Below are 12453 nucleotides of genomic sequence, written 5' to 3' on the forward strand. Positions count from 1 at the left end.
GGTTTTCTTCTTTTGTGATTACTGTCTGGCTTTCATAGCAGGGTAGTACTAGACTCTTAGAGTAAGTTGGAACATACTCCTCTATTTACTGGAAGAGTTCGTCAAGGATTAGCATTAATTATTCTTTGTAATCTGTGTTTTTCTAGGAATTTGTCTATTTTATCTCAGTAATCGAATTTGTTAACGTAGAGTTCATAATTTTTTTTTTTTTTGAGACAGAGTCTCACTCTTTCACTCAGTCTGGAGTGCAGTGGCATGATCCCTGCCCACTGCAACCTCCGCCTCCAGGTTCAAGTGATTCTCCTGCCTCAGCCCCCCAAGTAGCTGGGACTACAGGCACACGCCACCACGCCTATCTAATTTTTTTGTTTTTGTTTTTGTTTTTGTTTTTAGTAGAGACAGGGTTTTACCATGTAGACCAGCACGGTCTCGATCTGACCTGTGATCTGCCCACCTCGGCCTCCCAAAGTGCTGGTGTGAGCCACCGCGCCCAGGTGTGAGCCACCGCGCCCAGCCAGTTCATAGCATTTTCTTGCAGGTTGCTCTTTAGCAATACGTAGTCACCTATTTAACCTGTTAAGGATTTTTTTTTCTAATTTGGTTTTATTCATTCTTTTACATTTTGCGAGGGCTCTAAATATTGTGTTTTTTTTTTTTTTTTTTTTTTTAAGAGCTTACTCTCTTATATGGTGGATGCAATAATTTAAGCCTTGTTGAATGTACTAAAATTTGTATTTTTCATTTTCTCATATTTCTTCCATTAACCCTTCCTTCAGGATTTGTTGCTGTGCATGTTTATCCTGGTGGTATTTGGAGATTGAGAATTTTCTTATACTGGTTAATCCTCAAGGTTAATTTCTATTAATAACTAAATGTGTAGATCTGTCAATATTGGTCAGTGATTGGGTGTGCTGAGCTGTTGTGAAGGTGTGGTATGATCTCCTAGAAAAGCTAGCAAGCCAGCCTCAGGACACTCCAGCTCTGGTCCACTTGGACTGTTGTTGACTGGTGTACACTCCTCCCTCATTGGAAGAAGGAAGGAGCAATGGACCTGAGTGTCTGGGTGCAATTAGCATGTTCATGGATGTGCCAAGTGCCTCCCAGTCTTGGGTGGTAGGGCCACCTAAAGATAGCTGGCACATTGCCTTGAGTCTGCCTTTCTTTCTTTCTTTCTTTCTTTCTTTTTCTTTCTTTCTTTCTTTCTTTCTTTCTTTCTTTCTTTCTTTCTCTTTCTCTCTTTCTCTCTTTCTTTCTCTCTTTCTCTCTTTCTTTGTGTCTCTCTCTTTCTTTCTTTCTTTCTTTTCTCTTTCTCTTCCTTTCCTTCTCTTTTCTGTTTTCTTTTCTTTCATTTTTGAGGTGGAGTTTTGCTCTTGTTGCTCAGGCTTGAGTGCAGTGGTGCTTTCTCGGCTCACTACAACCTTCGCCTCCTGGGTTCAAGCGGTTCTCCTGCCTCAGCCTCCCAAGTAGCTGGGATTACAGGCACCTGCCACCACCCCTGGCTAATTTTTTGTATTTTTAGTAGAGACGGGGTTTCACCATGTTGGCCAGGCTGGTCTCGAACTCCTGACCTCAAGTGATCCACCCACCTCGGCTTCCCAAAGTGCTGGGATTATAGGCGTGAGCTACCACACCCAGCTGAGTTTTATTTCAAACACTCAAATACTAAAAGGTGCATAAACAGAACAGGTACAAGGCTATAGAAGGTTGCCAAGATGGTGAAAAACTACATCACATCGATCAACCAAGGCAGATCTGAAGAATCAGATTTTGCTTACAGAGCAGGTTGTGCAACTATGTAAATATCTCCCCCATCCCATTCCTCCTTAGAGTTCTGCAGTGCACAGCCTGTGCAGCTGTCCTGAGCAGTCCTCAGAGGTCCAAGCTTCATATACCTTTCTAGTTGTAAAGCCTTATATCCATTAGGAGTCTTAGTAATCCCACTTGTGGAAATGTTTATCCATAAAGATGGTTATTTTTCTAATAATGAAAAATGTAAAGCAAACTAAATATTAGAATATAAGGGAATGGTAAAATAACTGTTAAGATTCATCAAAATCATTCTGCCATTTAAAGTTTTGTTTATAATTAATGAAATAATGTAAAATAATTGTGATCTAAGTTAAAAAAGAAAGGTGAATATTAATATGAACATAATTGTGTAACACTGTATAGAAAAATACCAGAAGAAAAGATATCAAATGTGAACAGTGGTCTCTGGGTGGTTGGATTGTATATGATCTTTCCCATCCTTCTCTTTTTTAAATATACTGTCATGAGCATATGTTATTTTTTAGTGAGTAACAACAAAAAATATTTTTTAGTGTCACTACTTTCACCTTGCTGTGATACATTTTCAGTTTTCCTGGACTAGCTCTTCTTTGATATTTTTTATCTTATTCCTCAAATTAGTTTTTAATGGGCCAGTTTGGGTGATTTATCAAAGATAAATTAACTACAGAGATAGTTGCAGATAAATCTTATTGAACTTACTCCATGCAGTTCTTCCATGGTACAGACCCCTTGAAACTCTTTTTCTTCCAGCTTGCCAATGCAATGGCCACAGTAAATGCATCAATCAGAGCATCTGTGAGAAATGTGAGAACCTGACCACAGGCAAGCACTGCGAGACCTGCATATCTGGCTTCTATGGTGATCCCACCAACGGAGGGAAATGTCAGCGTAAGTCAAATTGGTCAGATTTACTCATGGCAAATTGGTGTGGAACACAGTACTTCTATTTGACTTGAGTAGGAGGAAAAAAGCCACTTTGTTTTGGATACCACATTTCTTATTAAATCATACTGGTCAGAGGCTCAGCTGAGCTGGAAGAAAGAACTAAGGTTTCAGTGTAGCTGGTTAAAGCAACAAGCCAAAAATGTTAGAGTTAAGCTGACCACATTCTGCAGTGGTATAAACAAGGGCCCAAAACCAGAGAAAGTGCCAACTTCTGTTTCCTTTCCTCCCATTGAACAGGGCACAGGTCAATAGTCAGAGGGATCAGCTCAGACATGGGAGTCTTGGGGCTCGTCTCACTGAGGAGAGAGCCCCGGACAAAAGGTTCCAGCAGTATATGGACCCTAAGGTTGTGGGGAGGGCAAGGTGTAAGGGCTAGGAGTAGGAAAGTCCTGAGTTGGAGTCAGTTAGGAAAGTGTCTTCTGAATTCCCCCTCTTCCCCCCATCAGGAGGCCTTGGTGCCTGAAGAAGACCTCAGCCCAAGGCCTCAGATAGGGAGCCTGGGAATGAAGGCTCCAGGGCTAGGAATGTAAACATGTGAAGGAGCGTGACCCATGAGGTAGACCTGAGTCCTTAACTGCACCTCTCTCAGAGCCCCACACTCAGGCCCACCTCATAGGTCACGCTCTGCCTGTAGGGAGGTCCCCCTTCCCCGAGGGCAGCCAGGTAAAGCCTATGTCATTGCCTATGGTCAGGCCTAAAAAATCACACAGAGGCTTTTTAACCAGGAGCCAGACTCCTCAATACTTCTAGTGTATTTTAAAGATTTAAATAGTCCCATGTTGGCTGGGCACGGTGGCTCACACCTGTAATGCCAGCACTTTGGGAGGCCAGGGCGGGTGGATCACTTGAGGTCAGGAGTTTTAGACCAGCCTGGCCAACATGGTGAAACCCCATCTCTACTAAAAATAGAAAAATTAGCTGGGCGTGGTGGTGGGTGCCTGTAATCCTAGCTACTCAGGAGGCTGAGGCATGAGAATTGCTTGAACCTGGGAGGTGGAGGTTGCAGTGAGCCAAGATCACGCCACTGCACTCTAGCCCGGGCAACAGAGTGAGACTCAGTCTCAAAAAAAAAAAAAAAAAAAAAAAAGAAAGTCCTGTGTTTCCCCTTTTATGTCAAATAGAAGCCTGCAAGCAATAGGACATTTTATCATGAGATCAAAAATTATGACAAATAATACTTATGAACTGCTTTTTTTATTCTAGTTTCCAGCTGAAAAACATAACGAGTACTATAGTTGAAAGACTCTTCAAAGTTCTGAGCAGGAAAAGTAAACATAGGGAAATCTCTACCTACTTCCCAGATCCCAACTCCAAACTTTGGCATGACCCTTCAGAATCTAATCCAAGACCAGCCAGGAGAGAGGCAGTGTTCTAGCTGTATGTCCCTTACTCTCCCTGGGGTTCAGTTTCCTCATAATAATAGGGCGGTTGTTGAGATGAAAGCAGAGCAGTACATGACACACATTCTGCAGGATACTAGTCAACACTCAGTAGACGTGGGCAATTCTTATTACCCTTCTAATGCCATTCCCCATTACTCCTAAGTAAAAGTTCTTGCTCAGATTAAAAGGTACTTGGTAAAAATATTTTCCCACTCTTTGTGAATAGACTTTATCCGTTAGACAGTAACTAGAGTACCTAACAGAGTGGTAGAGTGTACAAGGCATTGTGCTGTTAGCCACTCAAGATACAGGTGCTTTTATTATCCCCAAGATCAAGTAAACTGCCCAGGGTCTCACAGTGAGATGTGGCCAAGCTGAGAACCACGTCCAGTCTGGGCTGACCTTAACTACTGGGCTGGTTGTACTTCCAGATGCCATCATCCCCACATCAGCAGCTACTATCTGGAAGCATCACATTTTCCTCTGTGAGATCTACAGGGCCTGAGTACAATTGTATAGAACTTAGCATTTGCCTTATTTTTCAGAGTCCTAATCCACAGTAGAAAGCGTGGTGTTTAGAATACTGCAAATCGGCCGGGCGCGGTGGCTCACGCCTGTAACCCCAGCACTTTGGGAGGCCGAGGTAGGCGGATCACGAGGTCAGGAGATCGAGACCATCCTGGCTAACAAGGAGAAACCCCGTCTCTACTAAAAATACAAAAATTAGCCAGGCATGGTGGTGGGTGCCTGTGGTCCCAGCTACTTGGGAGGCTGAGGTAGGAGAATGGTGTGAACCCAGGAGGCGGAGCTCGCAGTGAGCCGAGATTGCGCCAATGCACTCTAGCCTGGGCAACATAGCAAGACCCTGTCTCAAAAACAAAAAAGAATACTGCAAATGGCACCAAGTCTTTGATGTTTTCTTCTTAAAATTGTATAGTCCTTAGGTAAGGATAGTAGCCATGGTTTCTTGAATGCTTACTATGTTTGAGACATCATACACATATCATCAAAAACACCCCTGTGAGATATTTACCGTTGTTATCCCCATTATATGGACAAGGAAGCTGAGACTCAGAAAGGTTAAGTAGCATTTCCAGAGTGACAGAAGAGCCAAGTAGAGTACGCTGGATTCAAACCCAGGCAGACGGACATAAGGCCTTTGCTTCTCACTAATAAATTACACACCTTCCCCCAGTCTCAACGGAGCCAAGCATCAAACACTCACGATTCTGACTTTAGCATCCATTCTGTTAATCTCTGCACTATTCTGTTTTATAGTTTTCTTTGGGTGATTTTTTCCCCAAAGGATTTATTTTTAAAGCATACCTCTCTCCAACTGAATGCCTTTCATTTATTCACCAGCAAAACAGGGTATAAAGTGAAAAGGTGTTGACCAAAAAACCTTTCATTTTCTTCAACTGGAATATAATATTTATCACAGCTTGTATTATGTTGGATGATAAAAGGAGAGATGTTGAGATGGCCAGAGGAGGGAGATGGGAAGAGCTATTTTCTGTAAAGGCAAAAAAGAAGGTGAAGCAAGGGTGGCGCGTCCTGAGGGCCCCTAAAGCACTGACCTTGGCGTTGGATCCTGGTTCTGAGTCCTGCGGTAATTCCAAATGTGGCCATCATGGAGAAGGCACCTCAGCCAAGACCAGCCCTCCTTCAGAGGACAGTCACCTCCAGAGCACCTTCCTAGGGGCAGCAGCTATGTCTGTGTCCCCACACCCGGCACCTGGCTTTCTAGAGATGCTTCACAAATATTTATTGAATGAATGAAAGAATCATAGCAGTGAAAAAGAGAGTCTATTGAAAAGATCAGAATAGTCATTGCTTCAGAAGGCAGTGGGTACCAGCATTTACTTTCCTCCTGTCCTTTGATTTTGGTTCCTTTAATGTTACCTATACATTATTATCATTAGCTGAAAAATCATGAATCTTGCCCATTGAATGCTCTTACTTTAATCTGTCTTTCCTACTGAACTCAATTCAGATAAAATTGCTTGTTTTGGAAAAAGTCTCCAATAGTCAGAATTTTTTAAGCCAGTTGTGACCTCCATTCGTTTTTCTTCTCTGCAGCATGCAAGTGCAATGGGCACGCGTCGCTGTGCAACACCAACACGGGCAAGTGCTTCTGCACCACCAAGGGCGTCAAGGGGGACGAGTGCCAGCTGTGAGTACCACACTCCCTGGACCACCAGGGAGGACCAAGAGGCTGTGCAGCTGCCTGAACCCCATCCTGAGAGCCACCCACTTCCCTGTGTCTTGTTGCTGTGGACTCTGAGGGATCTCTGGGTTGATTAGTTTGAAAGTTTGCCCATTCTACTTCAGACAGGTCAATCCCCAAACTGAGGAGGTTGTCAAGTTAGCAGCAATTCCTTAATGGCTCTTGAATTCACATTTTTGTTTAAGTGATACTGACATTTCCTGGGTTGTCCATTCAGATTAGTCATTTTAACTTCAGCAACTACTTGTTTTTGTCATGTGAAGAGATTGTACTCTTTCCCAAAGAGTAGAGTTGGAAGAGCTGGTGTTTTGGTGATGGCATTTATTTGGCGTTTGGTTGTCTGATTGTGGAAATGATCCTCTTACCTTTAACATTTGCTGTTACTCTAGCATTTTCCTTGTTGAAGGATGTCAGGCATCTTCCTGGAGAGGGTTTGGAGTCCCCATCCATGAGGATGCAGGTGCAGAAGCATCAGGCACGTTTAAGATTTCAGACCTGGCCCTGCCTCCACTGAGCAAGGTGCTCTTGAGGCAAATCACTGTTCCCCACATCTGTCAATAGTGGGACTAGCCATAGTTGTTTCTGATGTCCTGTTAAGTTGAAATAGGAAGGATAGTTCCTCAATCAGTGTATACCGGGCTGTCTCACGGGGAAACCTCATAAAACGCATGCATCCGCATTTACTCATTCTCAAGAGGAGACTTAAAAGTGTTTAGTGTCAAAACACTGAGCCGATTAATCATTGTAAACATCATTATTTCTTTTTTTTTTTTTTCCCGAGACGGAGGCTTGCTCTGTTGCCCAGGCTGGAGTGCAGTGGCAGGATCTCGGCCCACTGCAAGCTCTGCCTCCTGGGTTCACGCCATTCTCCTGCCTCAGCCTCCCAAGTAGCTGGGACTATAGGCGCCTGCCACCACACCCAGCTAATTTTTTATGTTTTTTAATAGAGAAAGGGTTTCACCGTGTTAACCAGGATGGTGTCGATCTCCTGACCTCGTGATCCGCCTGCCTCAGCCTCCCGAAGTGCTGGGATTATAGGCGTGAGCCACCGTGCCCGGCCAAACATCATTATTTCTTAAATAACAGTAGTAATAATGCCACCAGTGATTGAGACGTCATCGCTAGTGCTACTCAGCAGGGTTTGGTCTGTCTACCTTTTTAGTTTATATTTGCATATATGTTTACTAGTTTCATGTTGCCCTAAAGCCAATATGTGAAGAAAAGTCTAATCCAAGGTTAAATTTAACTTTTAGGTCCACATTCCTTTAAACAGAAAAATGTGATCAGGCAAAATTAATCACTCTTACCCTCAGTTAGCTGATGCAACAAAGACATGAGGTGGCATCAAGTAAGACTTTCAAGTTCCTTCAAGATCACAGATGTAGGCAGGTGCTGCTCATCACCCTGGCTGAAGGGACACAGCATGCCTGCCTGGGAAAGGCCATCACCTGCTTCCCGCCCTTTCCTCTTCGTGCATAGCTGTTGTGTTTACCTAAATGGCTTTGTGAAGTGGGAGGCTGGGTTTTGCTGATGTTTATAGATGATACCTATGGGGAAATTGTTTTCTGAGGAGAACACATTTTTTTTCTACATACTGGTGAACACTTGTTCCAGGGTTTTAAAAAAACAGTGATTCTTGGTATTTAGTCTTCTCTCACTTGTGTTTAAAGAAGAGAATTAGTTTATCCAGGGAACATAGGAAAGAAGTGAGAAATTAGTATTTGAAAAATGTTTTGACTGCACTCTTAGAAGAATATGTAGTCCCCACAAAATTGAAAATGTGTTTTTCATTATAGCAAATAGGTGTATTGCGTTTGGATTTTTCTCATTGCTTTGGCAAATGCTTGTCAATTGTCTTCATATAGTTGGTGTGTGAACTGCTGAGCAGTCAGTATTGAAACATGCATGCTCTTCGTAGACTACCTGAGCTGAGTTATGGTGAAGGATGCAGTTATAATGACTCCAGACTGTCTGTACTTTATATAAAAGGATCTGCTTGGTTTTAAAATGAATTCAGCTTCTGTTTTAAATAGAAGTATAAATAGTCTTTGTTTTTTCCCCCAGATGTGAGGTAGAAAATCGATACCAGGGAAACCCTCTCAAAGGAACATGTTATTGTAAGTGGTTTTGCAATTCTTATTTCTAAAAGCAAAGTAGTTCAGTAAAACTTCATTGTTTAACCTCGTTTGAGAATAAGTGCTATAGGACTATAGCAACCACCAATGAAGTGTTCCCTAACTTGATATGTTTACATTCTGTTAAGTTTACTACTTATAGGAGCACTATTTTAACCTGTTTTAATTGTGTTTGGGGTTAACGTTAATGTGTCCATAGCAGATAGCAGGAGAGAGTAGAGAGGCATGCATCTCTGTCTTTCCATGTTATGTTCTCTTAAAACTTTATTTGCCATTACCTAGTTGGGGTCATCATATTTCGTGTTTTAGGATATAGATCAAAAACAGAATTCTTAAAATATGGTGAAGTTTTTGTCATTCTGTCTGGAACTAATTTATGTTAACCACCTTGGGGTGAAAGGTCAGTCTGGCAAGGTCACCAGGTTTTTATGGGTAAATGTGTTTTCTCTTTATGGGAGAATGCACATGGTAGACCAGAGTATGGAACCAGAAAAAAGGAGTTAATGTTATGGCATATCCATTGTAATTATATACCTGCTGTACTGGGTTGAATAACGTCCCTTCAAAATTCATGTGTGCTTGGAACCTGTGAATGTGACTTTATATATATATGTATATACACACATGTAACTTCTAAAAGAAAATAAGAGAAAAATATCTTGACCTTCCATGGGGAAAAGTTGTTAGATATGTTTCTAAAAGCATAATTCATAAACAAAAAGTAGATTAATGAAACTATATAAAAATTTAAAATGAAACTATATAAAAATTTAAAACTTGTAGGAAAAAACCATCCAAAACATAAAAAGCCACAGACTAGAGAAAATATTGACAAATTATCATATATTTGATAAAGAGTTTGTATCCAAAATACATAAGGAACTCTTCTTACAACTGAATAAGAAGACAGTTCCAGTTAAAAACAGGCAAATATTTGAAAAGACATTTCATGAAAGAAGATATTACAGTGGCCAATAAGCATATTAAAAATGACTTAACATCATTAGTTATTTGGAATGGAGATATTAAAACCACAGTCAGATGCAGCCGTAAAGTGATTAGAATCCAACACTAATGCCATGGCTTTATAGAAGACAGTGGTAATCTCGTGTCTGCTTCTGCATTCAGTCTGTTGCAGGACATCTTTTTGGTTAAACACATGAAAAAAACCTGGCCTTACCAGACATGCAGTTGGAAAAGGGTATAGTAATACCCTTTTAATAGCCTTTTCAGATAATTACGGATGTTATTTGATATTATGCTGAAACTGTACAACTGGTCATTTCTTTAAAGCAGTTTGATGGGTTAACCCAAATAAAATGATACTGCCCACAGACTTGATTTTCTTTGAGGATCCTAGGTGCAGGTGAGTTAAAGTGCCTTCCTCATTACTTTATAAGAAAAGCAGCCTGTATCTCTAAAGACCTGTTCTATTTTGTGCATGTGTGTATTTTTTAAATACGCATTTCTTTCTTTCCATAGATACTCTTCTTATTGACTATCAGTTCACTTTTAGTCTATCCCAGGAAGATGACCGCTATTACACAGCTATCAATTTTGTGGCTACTCCTGATGAAGTAAGATTTTTTAAAGTCTTCCTATTTTGTTTTGAATTTGTATGGATCTCTTTCTTGGTCATTATGGATAGAAGTACTGCCTTAGCAGTGCTCTCCAAACTGCTCTCCAAACTGTACGAGATGATCTCTAGAGGTATAGGAAAGAAATGTTAGAATCTGTATTATCTCCTTTCCACGTAAAAGGCAAAAGTGCTGTTAATAAGATTTACCAGGATCTTAGACGCAGACTGACATTGATTCCACACATACTTACTCTGCCTGTCAGCCCATCACGGCCTCATACAGAAAGGGGACTCCACCATCAGAGGGCAGACACCAGAGCCTGGATTTACTCTCTCAAGAGTGACCAGAAGCTTAAAGACTCTGCTGATTGAAATGCCAGTGATGCAGCCCCAATCAGACAGCAAAGGAGGGAACACTTCTGCTCCTAGAGTGAGTTCTTAGCCTCATTAGGAGGCAAAACAGCAAAGGCTTAGTGAGGTCCAATAAGAATTTAGCCAGGAGTACTTTAAATTGTTAAAATATGTGTGTAAAATGTGGATTTTTTATCTGCTGTCATTAATGATGAAGCCCAACCTGCCTTAAGGTATTACCTAATGGTGGAAGGAAGGCCACACTGCGTGACATTTAAAACTGAAGCATCCAGAACACGAAGATGCACCTGTACAGCTTCTTCAATGAAATATAAAGCCATGCAGTACCCACTTCAGTATTTAAAGAAATTTTGCTAAACTTAATGGTAAATTATTTAGGAACTTCCTTGGAGATTTCTTACTTCTCATGAACATACACAAAGCCATTTACCATTATAAAATTCCATTGACAATAAATGTGACAAATAATACATGGAAAACAATATGACAGTAAGCCAAAGTATATTGCTTTGTTAACAAATGTTATCTATAAACATTGCTAAATTTAATTTTAAAAGTAGAACAAAGTCTATAGTGTGGTATGTTTACTATACAAGTAAATGAAAATAGGATTTGTTTTTAATATTCTATTTCAATGATAAAATCAAGAAAAAATATACTAGAAAAGATACATTCTCAAAAGTAAATTGCTTTTTAAGTAAAAATAAATTAAGTGAATTATTTTATGGAAAAACTGTAGGTATTAATATATCATTTGAGTGGCTGTATTGACTGGAATTTTTTTCTTAAAGATTTTAAAATAAGGCCAGGCGCGGTGGCTCAAGTCTGTAATCCCAGCACTCTGGGAGGCCGAGGCGGGCGGATCACGAGGTCAGGAGATCGAGACCATCCTGGCTAACACGGTGAAACCCCGTCTCTACTAAAAAAAAAAATACAAAAAACTAGCCGGGCGAGGTGGCGGGCGCCTGTAGTCCCAGCTATTCGGGAGGCTGAGGCAGGAGAATGGCGTAAACCCGGGAGGCGGAGCTTGCAGTGAGCTGAGATCCGGCCACCGCACTCCAGCCCGGGCGACAGAGCGAGACTCCGTCTCAAAAAAAAAAAAAAAAAAAAAAAGATTTTAAAATAAGATTATAACAAAAGTACCACACATGTAATATATTCACTGCCTCATAAGCAAGTGTTTGAAGTGCTCAGAATCTTTCAGGATGTACTTGATGCTATTAATTTCATTAAAAAAATAAATATAGTAGAATCTTTGTAATACTTCTTAACCAGGTGGGAAGTGATCATGAAAATATTTGGACCTTTCTGGATTTCCCAGTTTATCTTAACAGAATACTTACTAGAGTTATCCAAATGCATATATTCTGTCTTCTATAAAAGCACAAGGATTTTAAGTTTATTGATTCTTTCTGTGAAAAGACGTATAGTTGACCCTTGAGCAATACAGGTTAAAACTGTGAAGATCCACTTATACGCAGACTTTTTTCAACCAAACGTGTAATGAAAATATAGTATTTGCAAGATGTGAAACCTGAGTATACGGAGGGTGGACTTTTCATATGCAAGGGTTCTATGGGCAAACTGCGGACTTGAGTATGTGTGGATTTGGGCATGCTCAGGGATTCCTGGAACCAATGACCCACGTAATTGTTAGTTACGTGGGATGACTGTAATTGTTAGTTGTGTGCTGCCAGCAAATACTAAATACAAATAAGTAAACACTTGAGCTGTCCTTTCAAGATGAAGGTGAGGTCTTATCAGTAAATGAGAAGGTAAATGCTTTGTGAGGGAAATTTCTGGTTTAATGATCACATTTTAAAAATAGCTGTTTGGAAATGTTTCCATTGTTGTGATTTTGTGCTATTAAAGTGATCAAAACAACACCCTTATTTATTCTAACCTCTCAAGATCTTTTAAAAATGAATAATTTCAGTACAGTTGGATTCTTCTGTAAAAGATAAAAATATAACATTGATTAGTTTGCAGAAATAATTATTTGACTCCAGTTAAGAAATGTAC

General features: G+C 40.5%; 1 protein-coding gene across 4 annotated transcripts in view; it reads left to right on the top strand.

The window, feature by feature from the left end:
* LOC105481592 (attractin) overlaps window positions 1-12453 on the top strand; it is a 178966-nt gene that overhangs the window by 108031 nt on the left and 58482 nt on the right. For all 4 annotated transcript variants that reach the window (XM_011741275.3, XM_011741276.3, XM_071079598.1 and 1 more), the window contains exons 19-22: window positions 2542-2679; window positions 6198-6291; window positions 8410-8462; window positions 9963-10057. In XM_011741275.3, the coding sequence (XP_011739577.2) occupies window positions 2542-2679; window positions 6198-6291; window positions 8410-8462; window positions 9963-10057 (380 nt within the window). The remainder of the gene's footprint in view (window positions 1-2541; window positions 2680-6197; window positions 6292-8409; window positions 8463-9962; window positions 10058-12453) is intronic.

This window comes from Macaca nemestrina, chromosome 15, assembly GCF_043159975.1.
Source record: "Macaca nemestrina isolate mMacNem1 chromosome 15, mMacNem.hap1, whole genome shotgun sequence".
Classification (NCBI taxonomy): domain Eukaryota; kingdom Metazoa; phylum Chordata; class Mammalia; order Primates; family Cercopithecidae; genus Macaca; species Macaca nemestrina.